Here is a 27,313-nt window from a genome sequence, read left to right as displayed (position 1 = left end):
AATACACGAACAGGAGAGGTTGATGGCTGTAATGATGGGGGAAGATGTGAGCAAATTTTATGGACTTTATGCGCTTGTAATAATTTGGCAAAATACACGAATAAAACCATCCCGGGTGGAGCCGATGCTAATACGGACGTCCCGATGTCTTCACGGATTGTCCCGGAATGAGTACTGAGGCAACACGGCGTAGACGGTGCCAACAAGGAAGAGATCGTATTGATTTTCATCCGTGATGTCCGGGATGAAAAATTAGGCAAGCTTATTATTATTTTTTTTTTTCGCGGACATGCCGGATGTTCAAAGATAATGCCGGGTGACTTCACGGAGTAAAAGTACGTAATAAGTGCGTTCTATTGTGATAGTTTAAAAGTTTAATGTGTATGAAAATTTGTTGATGTTCATAAGTAATTCTAATTTTTCTGCCAATGGGTGACACAATTTTTGATATTTCTTTTAGAAACCCCCTGGCTGCGCAGGCAAAGAAGTATAATTATGATCAATTAAATAACATTGATTTCATTTATACGTTAATATTCTATACACACTGCTCCATATCAGGATCACCAGTGAAACGGCAACTATTATTGATCAGTATGTTGACAACCACCTCTGAAAAGGTCAAACTTCTGGTGTTCTGGAGATATACATATTATGTATATAGGTGATAACTTTATGAACTACAGTATTTTGGTTACAAATCACCTTGTTTCATAACTCACAACCAGATATGCATGTGAACTTCAGAAAGTCAGGAGATGTAGACTTGGAAACGTTTCGTGGAGATTTGAATAATAAAAATTGGAATATAAACTCATGCGACTACTGATGATACTTGTATATAGGTACGTCAGAAAATTTCTGAATTGGACGTGTTGCAAATGTCTTTTGAAACGGTTCTTATTTTATGACATAAAAGCTACTAATTCTCCTTTTGAAGATCACTTCTCTCCTACTCCAGAAAAGAGTACCCAGATATGGCATAAGTTGAAATTTGATGTATTCCGTGAAAAGGTTCATAAATGTGTACAATTAAATATCGTTAGTGTGACAATATATATATATATATATATATTATATATATATATATATATATATATACATATATATATTATATATATATATATATATATATAATATATATATATTGATGAGCTAAGAAGTTTTCTGATCAAGAACGGTGTTCATATGCGCTCTGAATGAGAGTAATAAGCTTGATAAAGACATTACTGATTGTGAAATTAAAGTTGCAGATTATTCAGTTATAAGAAACAACCAAGCGCGCCGGAACACTTTTGTTTGTTTGTTTGTTTGTTTGTTGTTGTTGTTGTTGTTGTTGTTGTTTTTTTGGGGAGGGGGGGGGTCAAAATCTCGTCGGGGGCACATTATGTGACGATGTGAGATCCTCGGCGATGGAGCGAAGCGACCGGGGGGGGGGGAGGGAGGAGGTTGTGTAAGGAGGAATACCCCCCCCCCCCACGGTAAGGACCTTTTGTAAAACAGAGCACAAAAGTCGCGTTTATAGACGATTTAAAAGCAAACTTCTAAGGAATTAAACAGAGTGAAAACAAATCAGTGCAAAGGACTATGATTATTACAGAAGAGGTACATTAATGTGACGGTGTGAGATCCTCGGCGAGAGAGCGAAGCGACCGAGCGGGCGGGGAGAGTGGGGAGGGTGTGGGAGCGGGGATACCCCCATCCCACGGTAGGGACTTTTTGTGCAAACACGTTTATAAAGCATTTAAAAGCAAATTTCTAGGGAATTAACATATATAAATATATATAAAATCTGTTGGAAGGACTATGATCATAACATGGGGGTACATTATGTGACGGTGTGAGATCTTCGGCGAGGGAGCGAAGCGACCGAGCTGGGGCAGGGTGTGTGTGTGGGCGGGGGGGGGGGGGGATCCCCCTTCCCACCGTAGGGACTTTTTGTAAAAACAGAGTACAAAAGTCGCATTTATAGAGCATTTAAAGCAAATTTATAGGGAATTAATATATTGAAAAAATCAGTTGTAAGGACTATGATCATAACATACGCGGGATATAAATATTATTGTGTGACGATGTGAGATCTTCCGCGAGGGAACGAAGCGACCGAGCGGGGGAGGGTGTGGGAGGGGGATACCCCCTTCTCAGGATAGGGACTTTTTGTAAAAACAGAGTATAAAAGTCGCGTCTTTAGAGCATTTTGAATTGAATTTCTAGGGAATTAAACATAGTAAAAGAAATCACTGCGAAGGACTGTGACCACTATGAAAACTAGGCCTATTATACGGGCAGAGCGAGCGAGCCATTATATTCACTTTGCCATTCGTCTGAAATGTATTCATTAAAAGCTTAAACGTGATCGCATTGTTTGAGTAATAAAAAATATTCTTATACTTAAAAAGCAGAGGAGAAAAGGAAAAATGTAAGGTTTACATACCAAAGGTATGTTTCAGCGGGCACACTCGAGGACGCGAGGCTATCAATACCATGTATACACTAAATTTACTCATAAGTAAATATTAGTGTAATGTATATTGTTAGTGTATTTATTTTCAGTTATGAAATTGACAACTTTTAGACAAGAAAAATGCTTTTATTGTTCATTTTGGTCTTTAAAAAAAAATTATGAATTATTTGTTACAGGGGTCAATTTGGGGTGCAAAACCTCGTTTTGCCCCCCACCCCCTCCAACATTTTATGGGAGGGGGGAGGGGGGCAAGTGCTCCCCCCCCCCCCGCTTCCGGCCCCATCATCATATAAGGTACGATTCCGGTGTTTTGTCTTCGACAAAATATCCTGAGTCCACCTATATCTGCTATATACCTATGAGCGTCATGAATAAAATGAATATCTTTTGTAGAAAACTGAAGTTTTTAGGGAGGGACAAGGACTTATCTTTTGGCAGGTGGAGCTTGATTAGAATAGATCAAAACAAAATGAACCACAGAAGACTGACGTTGGCGGTTTGCCACCTCCAGCGAAATCCATCTGTTTAAATCCCTGCATGAAAGTATAACTTTTGCAAGGTATCTTTCTCATTTCGAAATAGTTCTTATGGGAGCACAAAACTCATTTGAATGTCTGTTACGCGGATATTTCACATAAAAAAACAACAATCCAGTAATGGTCAGACTAACAGTCATATTTGAATCAGAATTTATCAAAAATATAGAGATATGTTGTTAAGCCGTCAGTGATTACTTTCTGAAAAAAGAGAAAAAAAAACACGTGTAACACAATTAAAGTAACATAATATGGTGAGCAATCAGATCGTAAGAGCCATGTATTGTTGGCCAATCTTAACTTTTTGCAAGCCATCTTTTATATCTTATAGCATATGATTCCCTATCATCACATCTCTGTGTTCGTATAGCGTCAGACTTGCATGCAGAGAGGATGTTAGCAATATTTTCAGTATGCGTGATTTACAAGCATCCTTTGAGGCGTACGTTATTGGTATTTTTTGGTGTACATTAACATTGTGGAGGCCATATTTTGGCATACCTGCATTTTGACTGATTTGACAAATTTGCTCAGGCATTAGTCTTAAAGGGATGGTACAGTATTGGTCACGTTGGAGATGAGAATTGGGCTTTTAACCTTTTGCGAGATACCAAGAAAATACTTATGAAATAGTACAGAGCTATCATTTTAAGAGGAATTCAAAGTTTATTTGATGAAAATCGGGTTTGGAATGACTGAAACATCCAAAAACAAAGTAAAACAAAGCGATCCAAATAAAATGTGGAATCACCCTGTTTTAGATATTCTCAGCCATTTCAAAACCAATTTTCATCAAATAAGCGTTGAATTCCTCATGGAATTACATGCTCTTTCATGTTTCATAAGAGGTTTCTCGTTATCTCACCAAAAAAAAAAAAAAAAATGGTAGAAATCTGAAATTAGGTCTCAACCAAAACTGTACGATCCCTTTAACCTAAACCCTCAAGGATGCAAGAGTTGTATTAATCATTGCATATTTTGATTTCCCCTCGGATTCACCATAGAAATACGTTAAGACCACCATGTTATACCATGTCAATTTTTCACTATCTATAAAAGGAAACCCTCATAAAATGGAATTTTGATTTTGGGGGACATTTTGGAGGTCATCATATCTCAAACCCCCTTAGATATTGTGCACCGAGTTGCATTAACAAATAGGTCCTAAGCACAATCAAAATAAGGCAAAACCATTAATTTATTTTTGATTTTCACCATTCGCAAGGAATTAAATATTCATAATATTGGAATTCAAATTTATTTTGAGGGCCATTTGGGCTACCATCTTAGATATTATTATAGATTGCAAAACTTTCAGGGATGCAAGAGTTGCATCATCCAGATTCAGTTTTATGGCCGAAATTGTGTACAGACAGCAATTATTTTAAATATTTTTCGCCATTTAGCAGGATCGAAGTACATGCAGGTATGTGAATATTCGTCTCTGGTGGCCATTTCGGCGGCCATCTTTGAACATTAAAAAAACCTTCAAGGATGCAAAAGTATAAGATGCATCATGCAAATTCGATTCAGCAGTACCTCGCTAAAGGGTATATATTTGTTTTCAGTTTCTCACAATTTAGAAGGAAATACATATATAGTGACACATGAGGAATTTCCGTACGTTTTGGCAGCCATTACAGTAGGCCTACGTACTGGTTTGAGGTGGGGATTCATGTTTTGAACATCTCATAAGTTTATGCAAGAGTTGCATATCATCCAGATTCGGATTCAGCACCCCCAAAAATTTGGCACCCACAAATGGAAACGACGTGGCGCAGTACTAGTATACTGGTACTACAATGTAATCAGACCAAAGAGGTTCTATTGCATCAGACTGGCCTGTTCGATATCGGTACGCTCATGGTACGAACCATGTTGGTAGCAGATGGTACGAACACACGCGTCACGCGTCGCGTAAGCAAAGCGATGTGTAGGATTTTATGAACCTTGCGCAGGCGGAGTGCATTACATACAGAGTAGCACACAAAAAGAGTGAACGCAGAGCTAGCTTGGCACAGGATCTTTGAAGGCAGCAAGCTCGAACGACATGAGGCTTCTTTCCCCGTCATTACATTACTGCTAGGCCTACATTTACACGATCGACCGGGTAGCCTGAGTTGCGTCGTCTGTTGTGTGAAAGATGTAAGTAGAGTAGATAATTGTAGGAGCCGAGGTAGATTCGGTCACTCCGCTTCGGCAATATGGCATGTGTAAACACACAACCCTGCCTGTCGCTGCACACCAGTGTCACGTCGCGCTTCCCACGGGGTCGAGTCTGGTCGGGCTATGGCATGGTATGCACACAGTAGGGAGATGAAATAGAGTATTGACCAAGCGTTGTGGGACCGGACGCGTACATAGAGTCACTTTGCAGGGGAAATCCAACGATTTAGCAGGTTAATTCTCACGCCGTTTTCAGAGTATGTTGTCTAGTATATGAGGAGTCGGTATATATCAAGTCTTTGAGGTAAAGGGTGCATATTCTATGTAAAATAGATACATTGTAAGTTTTCAGGCGCGAACTTAAGTGTCTGGAAACACAACCCCCCATCGTAGGTTTGCAAGCACAAACCCTTGTTGGTCGTAAAGGAGTCTGCGCCAAGACTAGTACATGCACCACTTTGGCACTGTCCCATAGGCCCTGTGTTGAAGCTTCGGGAGAGGCTGCAGTGTAGTGGTGCGTGTATTAGTCTTGGCGCATGCAGACTCCTATACGACAAACAAGGGTTTGTGCCTGCAAACTATCGTACTACATGTAGTACTATTTAAGTAGGGGTCTCGATACACACCCACAATTTCGTACGCGTGGCTGCAGCTGTTGCTGGATGAAACGTTACGGTTAGGCATAAGAACTGGTGTGGGGCATGGGGTGGTAAGCTACATGATGTGGTGTAACTTCTGGGTATATTTCTAAAAAAGTTAGATCACATTTTTTTAGGTGCTAGTGTACTTTTGCACCTAAGTTAAGTGTTGTCAAATGATCTTCAAACATGCACAAACTCATGTTGTTAGTAACTGCGACCAGCAAGTACAACTGTAACCATGCACCCCCAACGCGAAGCTCCCACAGTATAATTGTGAAACCTAAAAATACAGAGACTCCAACTCTCCCGCTGAAAGTCCATTTTTGCAAAATCTCCCGTTCTCCCGCTTGAGATTTTTGTTTCTCCCACCCTGGCTCTGTACGTGTCTCCCGCTTGAAATGATTTCTTACTTATTGGCATCATACAAAAGAATGTTAAAAAAATAAGTCTTAGATAGCATGAGAGACCATCAAGAACCCTAAAGCTTCCAGGGCCCTTAAGCGGGCCTGGACACCGGCCGCAAGGAACTTCGCTCGTGATGCGCTCTTTGCGCACATCAAGTTGGAGTCTCCCGTTTGCTAGGGGTTTCAGTCGGGAGAATCTCCAGATCAGAAGGTGCTTGGGGTTGGAGTCTCTGAAAATAAATACTTGCATCTGTCTCCAAAGTTGATTAGAAATTAAGTTTTAACACTTTATTTGTGTGTCGGAAAATCGTTGGAAAATGTTGATCTCGATGACTCAGAGCTAGCTACACAGCGTTTTTATTATGGTGTCCTTAAAAAGCTAAAATTTGTATCTTTTCCTCGACCAAGTCTCGTAGGCCCTAACGCTTAGCAACCGGTATTTGTACAATGTAGCATCAAAGCAGTCGAGCGCATGCGTGAGTGTATGCTGCTACTTATATCTTTCTCTTCCTTCTTTCATTTTCAGGTAGAATCTATATACCTAAATTTTCCTTCCCTTCCTATCAATCATTTCTTTGTGGTTTTCCTCTTGTCTGACTTTCTCATTTTCCTATTGAACTGTACTTACTGCCTTATTCTTTGTTTCCTTCATGGGTTGTTTTTCCCTCCAACTACAACTTGTACCAAGGCCCAGGGTCTTTCCTTTCTATCCTCTCCAATATATTTTTCTTTTGTTAGTTTTGTGTCCTAATGAATCTTTTTCTTTTTTAATTGACCAGCATTATAATTCTTTTTATCCTTCCTATTCATCTTTGCTTTCATCCAGTTTTGATTCAGCTCTCATTCTTTTATTCTACCAAGTGCTTTTCTGTTGTATGTTATAGACATTCTACAATGTAATCTATATTTTTCTCTTTACGTTCCTTTCTTTTCAATCATATCCATCTCTCCCTTTCCTTTATAATGCAAGTTTCTCTTCTTTCTTTCCTTCCATCTTTTAATGTACTCTCTGTTTTGTAAATCCTTTGTTTCATTTTTTCCATTTTTAGCTTCGTCCGGCGTGCGTCGTGCGTCGTGCGTAAACTTTTTACATTTTCATCTTCTTTTTGAAAACCCCAAGACCAATTTTCATCAAACTTGGCAGGTAGCATCCCTAGGGGGTTAGGAACTCAATTTGTTAAAATGGGCACCATGCCCCACCCAGGGGGCCCCCAGGGGGGCCCAAACCCCCCAAAATTAAGGAATCTGTAAAAATCTTCTTCTCTAGAACCAGAAGTGATAGAGCTAAGTTAATACTATGAGTTAGTACATTGATGACTGTAGTTTCAAGTTTGTTCATGGCAGAATCAGGGGTGCCCCCTTTGCGACCCAGGGGAGGGGGGTGGGGAGGGGTCCTAATAGGGCCTAAATTGTACATTTTCATCTTGTTCTTGAGAACCCCATGACCCATTTTCACCAAACTTGGCAGGTGCATCCCTAGGGGGTTAGGATCTCATTGTGTTAAAATGGGCACCATGCCCCACCCAGGGGGCCCACAGGGGCGCCCAAACCCCCCAAAATGAAGGAATCTTTAAAAATCTTCTCTAGAATCAGAAGTGATAGAGCTACGATAATACTATGAGTGAGTACAACTATGTACATTAATGACTGTAGTTTCAAGTTTGTTCATAGCAGATCCAGGGGTGCCCCTCTTGGGGGCAGGGGGGGGGGGGGGTTGGGAAGGTCCAAATGGGCGCCTGAATTGTACATTTTCATCTTATTCCTGAAAACCTCATGATGGATTTTCGTCAAACTTGGCAGGTAGCATCCCTAGGGGGTCATGATCTCAATTTATCAAAGTGGGCACCATGCCCCACCCAGTGGGCCCTAGGGGGCCCCCAATCCCCCCCAAATTAAGGAATCTTAAAAAATTTGGGCCCTTATTGTACATTTTCATCTTCTACTTGAGAATGCCTGGTCAAATTTTAGTAGAACTGTGAATAATTTAGATTAGTGACTGCTTGAAAGGTGAACTTGCGATTCTCAAGTGAGCGCTAGACCCGCGGGTCTCTTGTTTTTATTTAACTATTTTCCTTCATTTCCTTTTCCCCTTTTACCTAGCCTTAGGCTATGGTCACAACCCCCAAAATCAGCCTGCTCGGCGACCGGTCGGCGAGTTTTTAGCTAAAACCGGTCGGAGAACGACCGGTGACCGACCAGTGACCGACCAGGGGACCGTTTCATGAAACTTTTTGTCAGTGATTTACACTGACAATTGTTAAAAGCTACTGAAATCCTTGCATCTGATTGGCTGATAGCAAATTTGTCGGTGAAAACCTCCGACGAACTCGTTGATGAAACGCCCCCCTGGTGCCGCTGATTTTTAGGGCATCGGTCGGTCGCCACTGAAGTTTTAACGCGGAGTTAAAATTTCAGCGGCGACCGACCAGTTTTCACTTGCTGCCCAAAATACGCTCGGTGTCCGAGCAGGAACCGCCCAGGTACTGACCTAATCGAGCGGTCGCTGCCGAGTGATTTAGGGAACAAAAATAATAGAGACAAAAATGACAAGAGCACAGAAGAAAACCAAGAGAATAGATCGAGCGGTCGCCGTCGAGCGATTTGGGGACTAAAAATGTTAAGATAAAAATGACAGAGGCACTGAAGGAAATCAGGGCCTAGATGGAGATGATAATCTAGCGCAATGTGGAAGAAGCAGGGGGAGGGATAAGAGGCAAGGAAACCCCACCAACATATAAGCATCTCAACATCTCGGCAACCAACATGAGGGACATTGAAGTCAGAGGCAACCACGTCGGGGCAAAAGAGATGAAAGCTAAAAGTTAGTGTCGATATGTTGACGTAGTAAAATATGGTTTGGTTACCTTATCATTCATTAAAATCCTATTGATCGAAGAAGAAATGAATAACAAGAGATGGGGAAAATTAAAATATGAACTCAAATAGGAATAGAAAATACTGTAAAATATAGAAGCAAAAAAGATATTTTGGAAAATTCTAATCTATTCTAATCTTTGTTCCATCTTGGGTGTTCCTCCCTTTTGTTTTATTTCCTAATTTCTAGTTATCTGTGGTATCACATGGCGGAGTTTTGTTAGTTGATAATTTAACTATTAGATGTTTTGCCTCAAGTTTTCTCTTAATTAATTAATAAATTAATCAACACATCACAAATCACATAGGAACATTAATAAACACAGGTAGCTCGTGAGAAATTTCCGGCAGAGACCGGAGGGTGGCCGCTGGTACGCCTACAGGTCACTGGTAGATGACCTATCGATCACCCGTCGGTCGCTGAGCAATTTCGTAAAAATCGGCCGGTGGCCGGTGGCCGGTGGGAGATCGTCCAGTTGCCAATGGGGCATCGCTCGGTGACTGCTCGGACTCTGCTCGTTGCAGATCCCCACATTTCGCCAAAATTTTACTGAAATCGATCGGTGACCGACGGGAAATTGACAGGGCGCTGCTTGGTCATCGCTAGGATTTTACAGCCTGCTCAGCATCTCCAAAAACTGCTGAGCGGTGTCAAAATTTCAGCGGCGACCGAGCAGGCTACAAATCAGTCGGTCGTCGCTCTGAGTTGTGACCGTAGCCTTTGTAGGCTTTATATTCTTTCAAACTTGTCTTATAACCACATTTTTCACAATCTTCTTTCAATCACACACACGTCCTCACACATACATTTGTGTACCCACGTGTGCGCGCACACACACACACACACACAACACAATCTACAACCCCAATCCTCAATCGCTACTGTGACTCTGTACAAGCTGAAAGAATAGTGGGGTTACAGTTCGTTATTCGGAAGGTTCTTTGGTCCGAAAGTTCATTATTCCGAAGGTTCGTTAAACCGAAAATGTGATAAGGTTTGTTATTTCGAAGGTTCATTAATCCAAAAATGAACTAAGGTTCGTTATTCCGAAGGTTCGTTAATCCAAAAATGAACCAAAGCTCATTATTCCTAAGGTTCGTTACGGACCCTATTTCATTTCGGATCAACAAACCTGCAGAATATTGAACCCTATTTCATTTTTCGGATTAATGAACCTTCGGAATAATGAACCCTATTTCATTTTCAGATAAAGGAGCCTTCAGAATAGCAATCCCTATTTCATTTTTGGATTAACGAACCTTCGGAATAATGAACCTTCGGAATAACGCCACAAATGTTCAGATTAACAAACCTCTAGGTATAGGGAATTTGTGTGTTTTGGCTTAACGAACCTTCGGAATAACGAACAGCACCCGAATGGTGGAAAAGAGTATTATCTTTTTAAAGATGCCATAGGAGAACTTGCTCTGATTGCTATGAGATAGCTACATTCATATCTTCAGCGCTCACTGCATGCTGTGAACATGTTTTGTACACCCTCCTGCGCTGTCTGCTCCTGATAGACTAGGGATTCTGTAGTGTAGAACTGGCATATGAAGTATTCTATGTGAGAGAGAATTTTTGAAGTACCTCCTAAAGCTTGTATACATTTTGTACACCGGTAGAGCAATTTGACTGCCGTGAAGTTTCATCAACCGGAATGCCCAGGCATCTCGAGTAATTACTGTATATGATCCATACATACCGTACTTAACAGGGATTGACCTTTAGCCCTCTTTACATGAAGGAATAATTTCCATATCACCAAATCACGAGATACACTACATGGACATGCGTCATTTAGGTCATACCATAATGTCGACTTTGAGGCCAGAAAATGTTAATTTTCACTATACTTTGGTATACGTGGCCTTTGACTTTGACCTCTAGAGTTTTAATTATACCCACTCTTTCTGGATTTCCACTGGACTTCCTTCAGGGCCACAAGCACAGTGTGCCTTTGACCTGGACTTTCGACCTCCTTTCACCACTAAGTACATGAACAAACAATCAACTCTCATCACCACTGGCTGCAGGGCACTTCTACCTGATACTGTACGGCAAGGAAGGATTTTTTTTTTTTTTGTGTGTTAATTTCTATGAAGTACAGTGGCCAGTGGCACTTCATGGAATTCCTAGATTCACCCCTGGTGACCCTTAACATTGACTTTTCACCCTTATCCTTCCTAGAAAGTATTTCGTGTTTATTTCTTTCTCATTGAGTCTTATCGCTATTACATTGTACATGTATCACATTTCTAAACAAAGTTATGGGTCTTTCCATAGGGTTGGGGCACATAGGCAAAATCTCATCACCTGCACATACAAATGCAACTTCTGTAAATACACACTACCCAATGCTCAATGTTTTGTGTACAGGTATTGTACAAAGATGTTATAATGTGTGGTACAGAAATTGAATCTTACATTTTTGTTGTTGTTCTTGTGTTCATTTAATGTTTGGTGTCCTACCCTATTTTTGGGGTACCAAGTGTAACACAAATGTATGTTGGGTTCAAAACACTGATACACAGAAGTGCCTTGTGATAGACCATATTAGATCATTGCAAATACACTTATGAGTTGCCGCGCTCACAATAAAAATTTTATTTGGCCATCTGAAAGTTAATATTAGAAAATTACACATGAAGATTGCTGTACCTACGTGATGTTTCACAGTGATCCTTTGAATGTAGCATCACATAGGTATGCTGGCTATCCCATCAGAAATGTTGCATTGTTCAAAGTTGCAAAACCTATCAATGACATCATCCCTGGGCCATAAACATACTGTAAAAGTGGAAATTTTCGCGGTGTTCAAATTTTTGCGCATTTCGCGCAACCAGAAACTAGCACGAAAATAAAAGCACGCGAATATTTTTGCTTGCCATATGTGCCTGTGCGTGATGTCTTGATTCCGCGGAATCAAAAACACGTGAAACTCTTCCGGCCCGGCCAAGCGCGAAAAATTAGTCACGCGAAAATATCCACTTTTACAGTATGTGCCAAGGATGGAAGTGATTGGAAGCTTAATGGTTTCATAGTTGCAAGAAGTAACAGCCATTTTGGGCTTTGGTGTCTGCATCACATAGGTACAAGGAAATGTCAAAAGTCACTTTTTTACATTGAAGTCTTCAATACTGACTAACTTATACCCCTCAAGTATTGTGGAGTTGGATAATTTTTTTTAATTTTTTACTACAGTTACGGCACATTTGAAGAACGCTTTCTTTGGGACAAGGGCAAGTTTGAGTGTTTGGTGTCCACATCACGTAGGTGTTCTGGTCATATATTATTGCTTGCTGGTTGCCAAATTTCACTATTAGATTCAAAACTATTGCCTTTTAACAATGTTATATGGTAGGATGGATAGATTTTGATAAAGAATTCTGTGCACGAAAATATTTTTTCTCAGAGTTTGAGTACCTATGTGATGCGGACACCGTGTCCTGGATTTTTACATCATTAAATCCTGTTTATGTTCCGTTATCAAGCACTATAAACAAATTGTAAAACAGTAATACTTAATTTCTAGTCCATTCCTAATGCTTTTCAGTAAAACAGTCAAAGAATAATGTTTCAGCTCAAGAAAACACACACAAAGCTCTTTTTATCCGGAAATATGTACCTACACTTGTATGTGATTCGGACACCAAAATTTGGTGTCCACATCACATAGGTACATTCGCTTGTCAGCCATGGCATGGTTACTGCAGATATTGCATCGAGTGTTTCTCAACTCATTGTTTGTAGCAGTTTCTTCAAACATCATTCATTTTATGGTCAACTTTTGCATCGATTGTCCGATTTTCCTCATAACTTTCACTAAATTTGTTCTACTACTGTTGCTGCTTTCACTCAGTCCACATTTCTCGTTGGGTTTTAGTTTCCTTTAAGCTTTTGAATTGAAATTTGACACATAATATGACCGGTGTAGTACATGCATGTGCAAACTTATTCTTCCGTCAATGTTGAACAATGCGTTGCCAAGGTAACAGCATAATTTGAATGAAAATCATACAAAAATACTGTGGATTCAGTTAACTCCCTCAGTCTTGAGCATTTGGATTGAAATTTGGCACATGTGACAGCAGTAATACAAAGATGTGCAAACTTCATCTTTCATAAAATTTTATTGAACAGTGTGTTACCATGGTAATAGTATATTTTGAATAAAAATCATACAAACAATTTTAATTCAGCTAACTCACTCAGTTTTTGAGAATTTGGCTTCAAATTTGGCACATGTTAACACTATATTCCCTAAATGTGCAGAACTTTTCTTTTTCATTGTTGAAAACTGTTGCCATGGTAACAGCATATTTCAAATGAAAATCATACAATTATGGGAATTCAGCTAACTCCCTCAACTTTTGAGATTTGGCTTGAAATTTGGCACATGTGATGGCTACATAGATATAGTTGTGCAAACTTAATTTTTTGTTGATGTCCAACATTATGTTGCCATGGGAACATTTTTAATGGAAGTCATATAAATTGCCAGTTTATTTGTCTTACTCAGTTTTGAGCTCTTAACTTGAGATATGTCACATGTGACTAACAGTGAGCAAAATATATTTATTCAATGTCAAACAGTGCATTGCCATTTTTTATTTCAATGAAAAGCATACAAAGGAAGCAATTGCTGGCTCCTTCAGTTGTAGTTGGGGGTATTAATCACATTGAGTGATAGTTCTAGCTATCATGATGATTATTTTGATGAAAGATCTGTGCAGATGAAGAGTAAGAAGACAAAATTGTTTGTGCAGTGGTTGCTAGGGGTCCTTTCTGATCAGCTTTGTGACCTTTGGCGAAATATTTCAGAATTTTCCTGCAGATGCTAAAAACATGTTGAATGAGTTCTAGAAATGAGAAGATTTACCTATCAATTTTTGTAGTGATTTTAATGTACTTTGTTGTTTCCTCCTTCTTTGATAACCCACTGTGACTTTTCCTTTGTGTGATGTCTTTTCAAAGACCAGGGATGTAAATCCTTTGAGTGTCATTAACCCTTTTTTCTTACTTTCTCCACTCTTTTAGGAGTGATCTAACTTCATCAGATGAAGATGGAGGGTGGACTGTGTTCTGTGAATATGAGGATGAGTAAGTCTATATTAATCGGAATATTATGCAGTTTTCTCTTTCATCATGTAAAAAAACCCCAAAAGAACAAAAAAAAAACTTTCATTTAAGAAAACTGAAATTTAGCTATTCCTTTGCCAGACAAAACATATTGGAATAGCGAGTGGATAACCAATTTTTTTCTTTTTTTTTCAGAATATTCAGTTACCAAAAAGAAAAACAAAAGAAAAGAATAACCCACACAAAACTAAGGCAGATGTGAAATACATAGTATGTTTATGTAGGTAATAAGAAATTTACCAAAGTTACTTTGTACAGGGGAAACTCAATATAATGAAAACTGCTATTATGAGATATCGGTTACTACGAGGAGACTTTTCCGGTCCCAAATATCCTTCCACACAAGTCTATGTAAAGCGCTACTCTTATAGCGAGATCAGCTATTGGGCCATTCTCCGAAAAAGTGTGCAGTTACCATTGTACATATAAAAATTCAACATCAGAGATTTCATTTATTTTTTATCAATTTAGAAACTTCAATCCCTTATGAATGCAAAACAATCAATGGGTGATTTTTGAGAGCCAATTTTTTTTCTAGAAACATTCGTAAACGTAGAGTCCTTTGTTGCATGTTAAACCAAATATCAGATACGTTACCAGGGGTAGCATCTTAGAAAACTGTTGATTGTCTACTTATTTCTTGCTTTAAAATGGCAATGCTTATGTAAAACTACTCATTATGAAAACATTTTGGAGTCAGCCTTGATCTAATCTGTAGTAAAAAAATGATCGTAAGTTATAAAGTGAATGCTACATAAAAATCAAGAACATATACGTATTTCTGCTTAAAACATGTTACCGTAATATAATTTTTTTTTTTTACCTGCACTTGAATTATATCAATAATCGCATTGATTATGTATGAAACTTTATATGAACACGTATTATACTTTGTAATTTTTGTAATATTTGTAATATTATCCCGGATGTCCCAATAGCTTTATTGATATGTATTTTATAGGTCTAACCTCTCTGATGAATTTAACTAAAAAAATTGATTTCTGAGGCACAAAAATATCAATTTAAACTGTATGTACATGCTGGCGACACGAAAATCACAGTTTTGCACACTTTTTGGGAGAATGGCCCTATTACGAAATAACTGCTCTAACGAGATAAATTTTGTGATTTCCAAACAAAGAAAAACATCCAATCACACCTGTTATAGCGAGGTAAAGCAAAATCTCTTCAGGTAAAGCTTTACTTCGCCTGTACAATCATGTTCCAAGATTGTAAAGCTCGATGCGAGGAAAACTGTGTCTTGTACAGACTACAGTGTACACTGATACATGCAGAGAGTGTGCTAAGAGGAATTTTGTATTGCTCTAAATGCATAAATGACATCACATGACGTATAGCAGGTGTGAGGCAATATAATGCTGTGATTGGTTTCTAACTAGGGAATTCCCCATCTTCACACACATCTACAGGCATAATGTTACATGAATACAGCATTTGTCACATACACATACAGCATGTTCGAGCTCTCCACACGCAACACACACGTGCTATAACCACATTCCAATCCACAGACGATCGTGACACGATTGCAAGCTATACATAGTTTACAACTTCTACCATCCATTAAAAACACATTCTTGATATTTGATTTAATTGGAGAAAAACATCTTACCCAAAAGGTGAGTAATTCTCTCGCACACAGTACCAGGCTATCATCATTGACTGGAAGGAGATTGGTAGTCCCACATGTGCAAATTAATCTCTTAATGTTATGCTTTTTTTCATGCCTACTGATATTGCAAGATCGGCTATAACGAAAATGACTCAGTCCAGACCATTTCGTTTGAGTTTCCCCTCTATTAGGCTTTGCATTAGAAGGAGTATATGATGTTCTCACAGTATCTACATTGTGTGAGTCTGAGGAAAACACATATTTTGTGTCTGTGACACTTCCTGTTTGCCTTGTTAAATTATTTAATGCCATGTGATAACTCAACTAGGGTCCGTTTTTGTAAAATTGCTTAACATTTTTTTTTGTTGGTTGGTCATTATCAGACTTTGAAAATCTGTTAAGTTCAAGACACGGTTTCATTCCAAATCAATTTCAAAGACTTTTTCAAAACACCTTTTCAAATTGCTGATACAAAATATGCAAAAAGATGTGTTGATGATGGGATATTTGCTCTAAACACTCATAAATGCAAATCATAAATAGAGACATTTGATATTCAGACATCATCCCAGTGCCTTTCTATTTCACATGAAGATACTCATGCCAAGCCAGGAGGCCATTTCAAATATTGTTCAATGTGCAATTTGCACAAGTGCTTTCTAGCTTAAAGGGAAGATAAACCCCAAGAACAATGTGGATTGAGTGAAAGCAGCAACATTAGTAGAACACATCAGTGAAAGTTTGAAGAAAATCGGACAATCGATGCAAAAGTTATGAATTTTTAAAGTTTTGGTGTTGGAACCGCTGGATGAGGAGACTACTAGAGGTTATGACGTATGAGTGGACTACAATATCAAGAAAATATAAAGAAAATACTACAAAAATCCATTTTTCATGAAAATTACAAATTCCATCAACTTGATATTGACATATGTTAAGGGTAGCAATTATTCCCCCTGCTTTCTGAAAGCGGTTGGTCCACTGCTCTTTCATAATTCTAGAAAAGTGATTTTTTGTTGAATATCCTTTATATTTTCTCTGTATTGTTGTCCACTCATACGTCATATCCTCTAGTAGTCTCCTCATCCAGCTGTTCCAACACCAAAACTTTAAGAATTCATAACTTTTGCATCGATTGTCCGATTTTTCTCAAACTTTCACTGATGTGTTCTACTAATGTTGCTGCTTTCACTCAATCCACATTGCTCTTTGGGTTTACCTTCCCTTTAAGCACCCTCACTGCATTGGTACTGTATGTAGAGGTATGCATGAATAGCTTGCCACAATAGGGCAGGCCTCGAATTAACCGGCAGCCACCGACGGCCATGGCCGTCGGTGCCCCTCTCGTTGGCCGCAATGCCTTTCTTTCCTTGATCAAAGTTACGGCCCCCCAAAAAATGTGCCCTTTTTCTTGTGGCCATGGTGCCCTTTTAGAATGAAAGTTATTATTTATGACATATAATATGCCCTTTCTCAAAGTCTACACTTTAATAAGCTTGAACAACTTTCCTGATCTCAAATATCATACCTTCAGTTCACTCGCGTTCCAATATATCTGATTCAAACTCGAAGTATCTTTCCGAGATACGAGACGACGTGTAGAAGTCTACATAAATGTACGCCCGACAGGCTTTTACCGTCCCGACTGCCTCCGCAGCGCAGCGGCCATAGAGTTACTAGCTAGGCAGCGGCGGGCAAGTGGTCGCAAGCCATGCTAAAAAATGCCAGGCCTGTCGGACGGCTGCAAGCATTGCCATCTCTCTCGCTCTGCATTCATGCCCGCATGCTCAAAGCAAAATGGCGCCGGAAGTGCTCCAAAGCGAGCGCAGCGTACGCGTTGAGAACGTACTGTATTACAGAACCTACATCTTATTGCGTATGGCCTACTGCCTAACGTCGTCTGCTGCGGAGAGATCTTATGTGTGCGTGCGCTGCTGGAGTGTAGCAGCACGGTCGATAGCATACAGCTCTATGGGGCATTCACATCACGTATAAACACCCAACATGCCCTTTCCAATGTGGCCTTGGTGCCCCTCTGACTGTCCTAAGTGCCCTGGCCTCTTGGAAAAAGTGCCCTTTTCTAAATGGCCTTGCCCCTCCAAAATCCTATTTCGAGGCCTGATAGGGGTTCGCAAATTTTCTACAAATGTCCAAAGGTGCTTCGTATTCATTTGTTACTCCCAACAAAAACACATACCAACACACTGGTTGAGCTAAATCCCACCATTGTTTTAAATTTACAGGTGCAAATACAGCTGTAATCAAAATATTATTAAAATATATGTTAAAGGACAAGTTCACCTTCATAGACATGTGGATTGAGTGAATTCAGTAGTATTAATAGAACACTTCAGTGAGAGTTTGAGGAAAATCAGACAATCCGTTGAAAAGTTATGAATTTTTGAAGTGTCTGCTCAGTCACTGCTGGATGAGAAGACTACTGCAGCTGATGATGTCACGTGCGTACAATGATATAAAGGAAATATAAAGAAAAATCAACATATTTTCACTTTTCTTGCATAATAAGAGTATGCTTGACTTCCCTCTTTCAGAAGGCAGGGGGAATGATATTACCCTTTAATAACGTACGTCAGTGACAAGTCGAAGAAATGTGCACTTTTTTCAAAAAGTAGCATTTTGTGAAATTCTCTTTATATTTTCCTTATTATACTGTTGTATGCATGTGACATCATCAGCTGTAGTAGTCTTCTCATCCAGCAGTGACTGAGCAGACACTTCAAAAATTCATAACTTTTCAACGGATTGTCCAATTTTCCTCAAACTCTCAGTGATGTGTTCTACTAATATTGCTGCATTCACTCAATCCACATGTATATGAAGGTGGACTTGTCCTTTAAACATTTAGCTAGTCCAGTGACAGATAACAACCAGAAAATGTAAATAATGTACAAAACTAACTACTAGCAAACACGAGTGGAGTGCATGTTCACAAAATTGGCTCTTTTTTGAGCTTCAAAAAAATTGAGTATAAACGGTACCCCTGTGAACCTGGTTTTGGATAAGTGTTTACAAATGCTGATTTTGCCTTCGCCAATTGAGCATATAAACATGTAGCCTCATTGACAACAAAACAGAATGTTGTTAAAGGTACTAGCCCACATTTGCAAACCCACGAAAATCAAAACTGCATAAAACAGGTCCAATATGACTTCAAGTACAAGTTATAACAGTAACATACCTCACCTGTTGCTCTTTGTCTATACCATGCAATAAAAGAGAGAAAATCATCGTTTTAAAATCAATTTTCAAACCGGGTCAACCCGACCCAAAATCGAATTGCGAGCGCGGGCTAGCTACAGTGTACTTACATTAACTTACACATGTATCGCATGCATGTACATAGTACGCGCGTGGACCGGAGCTAGCGAGCGTTTTTATACGCATGTATACGGTGCATTTTCATTTATTTTAATGAAAGTAATGGACTAATTGGAACGAAATTTTGCACAGGTGTTACTGCAATCATACCCAAACTCCATGCTAGCTATGAGACCAATTGCTGCAGGTTTACAAATGTGGGCTAATACCTTTAAGATTTCTGTAACAATGTCTTTAATAATCATTAGAGTTTTTTAGTGCAAGTCCAGAACAGAAATGTTAAAGGAGTCTGAAGTCATGCTCTTTCCTTTCCTCTGTTTTGATATATCAGGTGTGGACCTGTGGAAAAGTCACCAGAGATGAATGCAGCAAAAAGAATCAAAGTTGAGCCATCAGATATGGAATCCAGCAGCTCTGATGATGAAGCAAAAAGAATCAAAATTGAGCCATCAGATGTAGAATCTTCAGATGAAGAAAGTTATGGGGAAGCTTTCGAATCACATCATGAGACTTTGATGTATGAACAAGTACTCTATCGCGGAAGGTGGCATGCCTTCAAAGCAGGAGGCACATTTTATAAGAACAGTAAGAGTGTTTTGAAAGCTATGCTTTTTCCTAAATTTCATGTGAATGATAGTGTGCCTGTTGCATGTGATGATGACTTGGGGTTTTTGATTGATACATCCAAGCTTCGTTATGTTGCAGACTTAACCTGTGATGAAACAGGTAAATATAAAAGACCAAGCTACTCAAAGTGTGAACTTGTCATGGATGATGAACATCGAATCAGTGGAGTGAAAGAGTGCAATCATGTTGAGGGTCAGAGGTACACATTAGTCAGGAAGTATTACCCACATCGAGATACAGTTGGGTTTTATAGGACAATTTATGAAGTGCACAAAGATGGTGCTAGGATTTGTCCTAACGTTATCATCCGTTATGAGTGGCGGGCAAAGAAGACTCCTCTGAGATTCACACCTCATGGAAACAGCAAGCACTCTGTTGAACCCTTTATTCGGTCAAAGAGAGAAATGATAGACAAGCTGAGACAGTCTATTGGACAGCCAGCACGAGAGAAGATGAATGAACTGTTTGAGGAGGAAGGAGGGAGCGAGGAAATACAGTCCTTTTCATCAGTACCCAGGAACAGGCACCAAATTTATCGTCACAGACGGCATAAGGCAAGGCCAGATTTGAAGAGGCTTGTGGAAATGAGCAAATCAGGGAACTTTGTACGGAGTGTGGAGGTGACAAATGACAGTGGCAGAAGCCCCTATCCAAGATGTGTTCTATACACAGACCAGCAGATTGCTGATGTAAAAAGAAATTGCTCAGATGGCAGAATGGTGACCTTTGACACTACCTTTGAGTGTGATCAGATTTTTGTTACCATTGTTTCCTATCGTCATCAATCATTTGTTAGTAAATGCACAAAGAAGGATGTTCTCATGCCTGGGCCAATCCTTCTGCATTCCAAAAGAGATAGAGAGACCTACAAGTACTTTGGTGATCAGATTTCAAAGGCCTTAGGTAACCAGGAAGTATTGTTCCATGCATCAGATGAAGAGGCTGTAATGCTTATGGGCCTACAAGAATCAAAGACCCTGAAAAAGAAAGGGAGACAGGGAGACCCAACTTGCCAAATCACTGCAGGAGAGAGTGGGAGTATCAGCAATGTGATAGCCAAGTGGATACGAGGACTGAGAACATGGGTTCATGTGGTAGATAGCTTGGAAGCCTTTGTGAAGTCCAAATATAAAGAATTAAAGATGGCAGTCATAGGTCTGGGAGAGCAGAAAGTAGCCCCAGCACATGAAGATCTTCAGAAAACTCCTGTAGAGTGGGCAAGAATGACATTGGCAGAGCGGAGGGGTGTATTAGAAAGTGCCAATTTGTCCATGGGAAATGACAAGTCATTTCTGTCCATTCAAGCAGGAGAGAGTGGCATAACAGGCTTCCCTGCACAGGAATTAGAAGTAGTGTGGAAAAAGGCCAGTAGCATTGTGGATACCCTCAATAGCATCGTAGATTTTCCATCAACAAGTAGGCAAATGATCTGTTTTGATGGGCAAGAACATTACAAAATCACAGAGAGAGATCTGTTTGTTTGTGATAAGCATTGCAGATCATTCATGTTGCATGATGGCTTCTTCTGTGAACACACACTGGCAGCTGCTGAGCAAAGAGGCAAACTGGCAGATCTCATTTCTAAGATTAATACCAAGAGGCAATCTTGTACGGCCCGTGGTGTGTCACCAGTGACCAAGCAATATTATGGAAGTGGTAAAGAGAAGAGTAAGAAGAGAAGAGCTGCCAATGCTCCAGTCACAATGGGAATGTGTCATGCGTGGTCACAGCCAAGACAAGCACAGCCATTCTGTGTGACATTTAAACAAGACTCGATGGAGATGTGCTATGGATGTAATCAGCCATTTTCTGAAGCTATGTATGTTCCACCTTACAATCTTGTCTTCAAAAAACTTGATATTCAAGAATGGTTTGACAGAAGAACTGGTGAAATGAAACAGACAAATGGACTAGTTCCCACGTACTATCACTTCAAGCTTGACTGCCTGCGCTGCAGATATCCATACACTGAACTGAGGGATATCATAGTTTTTGAAGAGATTCAAAAGCAGCTGACAGCAGATCACAAAAGCATCTTGAGGGAATTTGGTATTGATATTGCATAGATATTTGAACAGACATTACACTGTAGTTCAGACTAAGGGCTTGAATTAGAGGTTCTGACTCCCAGTGTTGAGCATTCTTTGTGTAATGTATTTGACGTATTGATTTTACACCATGATATCACTTTGAGAATCAGAGGTGAAATGAGCCGAGAGAAATTCTCTTTATTTTCCCATGCAGCCATGAGCTAGTCTGTCAGTAACAGATTTATTTAGCTGGAGTGTTGTCCTCCGTATGAAAACAAAAGCTAGTCAAGGATTTTTAGGTACCATAGACACAAAAAATTCAAACCGGAGATCTCCTGATTCATCAGGAGCATGACAAAGTCATATTGCAAAAAGCTGACATTACAGTAAGAGTAAGTCATGTACAGTGGAATTTGTGTGTGGCAGTGAAAGTGGTAGCCCAATTGGGCACCTATGGGGAAAAAGTGTGGTCCCAATGAAATTCCCCCACACTTCTAAGCTAAAATAGAGATTGTATATATCATCTCTCGCTAGAGGGACAGAAAACTGGTCATTTATGTGGATATCTTTGTACAATGTATGTCAAGAAAAATCCATTGTTACCATGTGCAAGGCCCATGAGATGTAAGTTTCAAATCATTAAATCTAATTGCATGTTTTATAGATGCACCACAGAAAGTTATATCAAGATCCTGAAATAAAGGTGAATATTGACCCCCACCCCCAAATAAAACACACATAGATATGTATACACAAATAACACACACATAATTATGCTCACTTGTTGACATTCCTGAACCAAAGGCTCAAGTGAGCTATAGCAGTCTTTTATCATCCAGCATATGAATTTCCTTGTCTATTGTATGTCGTCTTGTGCATCATGCATTTAAACTTTTTACATTTCAGCTTCTCAATACCACTTTCATCCCACTTGACAGAAAGCATGGGGGGGGGGGGCAGCTCTGAAATTATGGCTCATTTTTTTTCTTTTTTGTAGGAAATGCATGCTGAAATTTTTACATACACTGTAGCTATCTGTGTACGTACTATTTCTTGAGTGACAGAATACATATTTACACAAGTGGGCATCATGCCCCCTCACCCTGGTATTGAGAGATTTTTTAAAATCTACTTCTTTATAACCAGAATTGATGAAGCTAAGTCTGTGCTGTATGAGTAAGTACAATTATGAATGTCATTTCAAGTTTGTTTTTTACCACAGCAGATCTAGGGGTGCCCTTCTCAGGGCAAAATGGGGGGGGGGGGGGGGAGTTGTGGATTAATTTGGGGAAAATTTTTACAGTCTTCTTGAAAACACAATCAAATTTTACCCCACTTTGGCAGATACTATATCAGTAGGATGTTGCAACACTAGTGCATGTTGACAAAATGCAGACCATGCAACACTTTAAGGTCCTCAGGGGGCCAGACTGCCCAAATTACAGAACTTTGAAATTTCCTAACCGTAACCCTGGCAGATGCAAAGATCCTGAACCAAAGTTGGGGCCAGATTCCACCTTTTTGTTTATTCATTATCTTTTAGCGCGTGCTCAATTTTCAGTCAAACTTGGCAGGTATTATTGCCAGTGTGATAGAGTATACAAATAGACACCATGCCCCCTGGTTCCCCATAGCTCTCCAAGTTTTCTACTTTCCTCTCAGGTGATAACCTGCAAGAATGCAAAGTGAACTTTCGATACTCGGGTGAGCACTACACCCACTAGGTCTCTTGTCTAAATTTTGTTGTCTTTCCTGGTCCCATGTTGTCTAATAAGAGATGCTGCTAGTTCATACAAATTACACAGTGTTTTTGTTTTAGAGAAAGAATGATCTAATGGGAATGCAAGAGTGCATTTGGCTTATGATACAGTACTGATGACAGAAGGCTTAATAAGCAAGGGTAAGGGTTACATGGTGTGTAGATTTCAGAACCATAATTCCTGTGCCTTAACCCATATCGGGCCATCTACGGGATATTCTGTAGTTCGTCCGAACACCGCAGGGGCCACATACGGAATATCCCGTAGTGAATGAAATGACATATAAATGACGTCATTCACTTCCGCTGAGTACTATGACTGTACTATGCATTAAATGGCAGCGTGTTATATACCATATTGAAGAGATTTTTTTTTTCTTCTTTCAAATGATATATAACTTGTCTATTTTTTTTTCATTGCTTGCTAAAAATGAAGAGCGATTGTTTGGAGAGTTGTCTGTTTGTCGGCGTGTGTGCGCGAACGGTGCTGGGCCACTTGGGTGTTTGTCACATACACAGGTGTGTTGGCCCGATATGGGTTAAAGTTTTTACATTTCTATGATCTACACATGATTACACTGATGTCAAAATATTCATGCAAGGCAAGAGTATTATTCCTTTAATTTTGTACAAGGTATAGAGCCTCAAGATGGGGATGGTAGGGGTGGGGATGGTAGGGGTGGGATGTTAGGTGGAAGCCCTCCCTTGAAGTTCACAAATTTGGATGCATGTGGTCCAGTTGGTGAAATCCAACAATTTCTCTTTTTCTGAAAAAAGAAAAAAAACTTGACAGGACTGATATTGTCATTTTAGGGATATACATAGTATGTACATAGAGAATATCAGGAATGATTGTGTAGAAGGGCTCATGGAAAGGTACTTACAATTTAGCAAATTATGTTGTACAATGTACCCATTTGTGACCCTAACAAGGTTGCATCCTGTCTGGAGACTTTTGGATGATTTTCCAACTGTAGCATTTGAACATCTGTAGAGATTGGTTATACATGTACAGGGTACAGAGTTTCAGAATTGAGAGTGACTGGGATGAGGAATAGGAATATTTTTAAAATTCACAACAAATCACAATGAACAAGGATGATAAAATAGCTTCTGCATATTAAGGAAGCAGAACAAAAAAAGAAAGCATGCATAAATTGTACACAGGTTACCATTGTTATGCACGCAGTATTCATGGAATTGCATCAACTACATTACTAGGATATGTGAACCTTCTGTCTCATCATTGTGAAGTGTAATGCATTACGTATGTCTTTGGTTGTTCATGGTACTGGTTTATGTGCTCAAGGATTGAAAAAAAAAAAAAAAAATCCGCCAAATCTATACATGGCACTTTCAATTTATGTACCACATGATGTGAAATATAAAAATCGTCTGCATGGAATGTCCCTGCCCCCTGCTATTTTCATTATTTCTGCATATGTTTGTGCCTTTTTTCCTTGATACATCATACCTAATACTAGTAACTGTACATAATTATTGTATATTGCCCAGCTTCCGGACTTTAGAGTTTCATTGTTATGTACTTGTATACATGTGCTGTCAAACTTCGATACAGTGCACTCCTGTTGTAGCGATCACAGTTGAAGCGAAATTCCATTTATAACAAAATAGAAATTCAGGCAGCAACATTATCAGCTCTATGCATTTTTATTTTTTATTTGTTCGGTTTTAATGAAATTTTGATACAAAACCAAAGAAAACTGCCAGTCTCGAGGTCTTCGTTAAAATGGAAGTCCACCGTATATGGCACATTTTGCCAGCCATGTGTGTATGTACTGTCTTATTGGCTAGTGAAGGGATGTACAAGTCTACCTACATGTAGGTACTGTATTTCAAGAAGCTGGGAAGTTGCAACTGATTGACATGAATTCATGATTTTGAATGAGCTGGGAAGTTATTGGATAATCTTTTCATTGCACATTTTGTGATCATTGCTAAGTGAAGATGAAGAAGCTTGTATGTATATACTGTATGTGTAGACTGTCAACCTTTTACAACTGTATCTTGATTCATTTCAGCTATATGGCCCCTCAACATGTTTCTAGTTATCTCACACACGGAAGGACTACATCAGTTGCTTGACTGTTTTACATCTGGCGAGAGATGGGGAAAGTTGACTTAAGCTCATCCATGTTACTCCCTACTGAAATAATAACTGAGAACAAACAATACACTGTTGAATATCATTAATGATAATTGTTATATGTACTCTGTACAGTAGATGTCAGTTGCTTTAACTACCAAATTTGAAGGAATGGTTCAGAATCCTAACTTAACATTTTTGTTTTATAGACACAATACAGTGGCCAATGGATTTGTCACAATATCAACATATGTATTCTTTTTACCTGTTATGTTGAGGTAGTCACTTTAAAGTGTCCATCTATGGCTTGGATATCCTAAAAAGACATTTGACATGCAGTTAGTTTACATGCAATAAACTGTCTATAAACACTTGATATACAGTGTATGACCATCTCTGAACTGATGAATTAGTAGCTTGAGAAGTCTGGTAACAAAACATTGTGACATGCGATGTATGTGCACATGCAAAGAGGAACGTATTCACAGAGTAATACTCATTGACATGAACTGTCCTATGTACAACGTAGTACATATCAACTTTACACAGTGTCCAATCAATATATGGGCAATTTCACACCTAATGGGACATCAGAGGGAACATTTCAAAGTCATACATTTGTAGGTGTGTGATATTCTTTAATTCACAAGGAAGAGATTTTTCCGTTTTAAAGCATATCTTTGTTATGATACTTAAGTGGGAAGTTGTAAAAGTTTATCTTTAATCAGTTGAAAGCAAAAGTAAACTGTCTCAGTGAATCTGTTTGAACTCTGTAAGGCATCATTTTTTCACAGATGTGTGTGAATAGCAGATATGTGCCATAAATTCATTGGAACAGTATTTTCTAAATTATTTTTCTTGCTATTTCTATAAACAGATGTTCGTTGCAGCATTAAGCATGACAGTGAAAAATAAATTTCTCTTAACACTTCGTGTGCCATGGTGGAAACCCTCTGTGTGCCACATTATTCTGAGACACCAATATGTTGTCATGCTTTGAGAAAACATTGTTTTTCAAATCCATGTTAATTCTATAGATTTCTGTTTAACTGGACATATAGTGAGTAAAGTTGAAGATAATATGCTTTGCTTTGCTTTGATGTAAATTGTATGACAAGTCTTATGATTGTTTTTCTTTCAAATGACTAATAAGCTAAATTGCTGTAAAGGCATGACTGTTGCATACAAAACGGTGACAGAAACTCAGAATTCATACGCAAATCCAGTAGGGAACACTGCTTGTTAGTCAATCACAACATAAAATGCAAGCTATATTTGAGAAAATGGAAGCGTGAGGAAGGCTTTCACTGTGCTGCGGCATTTGGCGATTTATCGATCAGTTTGGCCGGGATTGTGTGTTTGAGCAGCATTATGCAAAGTTGGTGTGAAGTTAGCACGCCGTCGACTTGATTCGGACATGCGAACGTGGCACGTAAAGAGTTAACTGCTTGTCAGTGTGATGGTTCAGGCTAATTTCAATTGAATTTTGAAGTGAACATTTTTAGCTTGAAGACAAATTTCAGTCACATTTGAAAAAAAAAATGCTATTCTCATGTTGTGTTCCTAATTTTATATGGGATCTCCAAGAAA

The 27,313-nt window shown here is 39.1% G+C and overlaps 1 protein-coding gene across 2 annotated transcripts; it reads left to right on the top strand.

Annotated features, from left to right (window-relative positions):
- Positions 1–4,995: 4,995 nt before the first annotated feature.
- LOC140245949 (uncharacterized) lies at positions 4,996–26,099 on the top strand. Of its 2 annotated transcripts, none has more exons than XM_072325409.1 (3): positions 4,996–5,145; positions 14,127–14,189; positions 19,532–26,099. In XM_072325409.1, coding segments are annotated over exons 1-3 (2,427 nt in total). In that variant the 5' UTR covers positions 4,996–5,143; the 3' UTR covers positions 21,894–26,099. The 2 variants fall into 2 exon arrangements, with proteins under 2 accessions (XP_072181510.1, XP_072181511.1); XM_072325410.1 differs by lacking the exon at positions 4,996–5,145 and adding an exon at positions 5,346–5,399.
- The last annotated feature ends 1,214 nt before the right edge of the window (positions 26,100–27,313 follow it).

This window comes from Diadema setosum, unplaced genomic scaffold, assembly GCF_964275005.1.
Source record: "Diadema setosum unplaced genomic scaffold, eeDiaSeto1 scaffold_79, whole genome shotgun sequence".
Taxonomy (NCBI): domain Eukaryota; kingdom Metazoa; phylum Echinodermata; class Echinoidea; order Diadematoida; family Diadematidae; genus Diadema; species Diadema setosum.
This window is presented reverse-complemented; position numbering and strand designations above follow the sequence as displayed.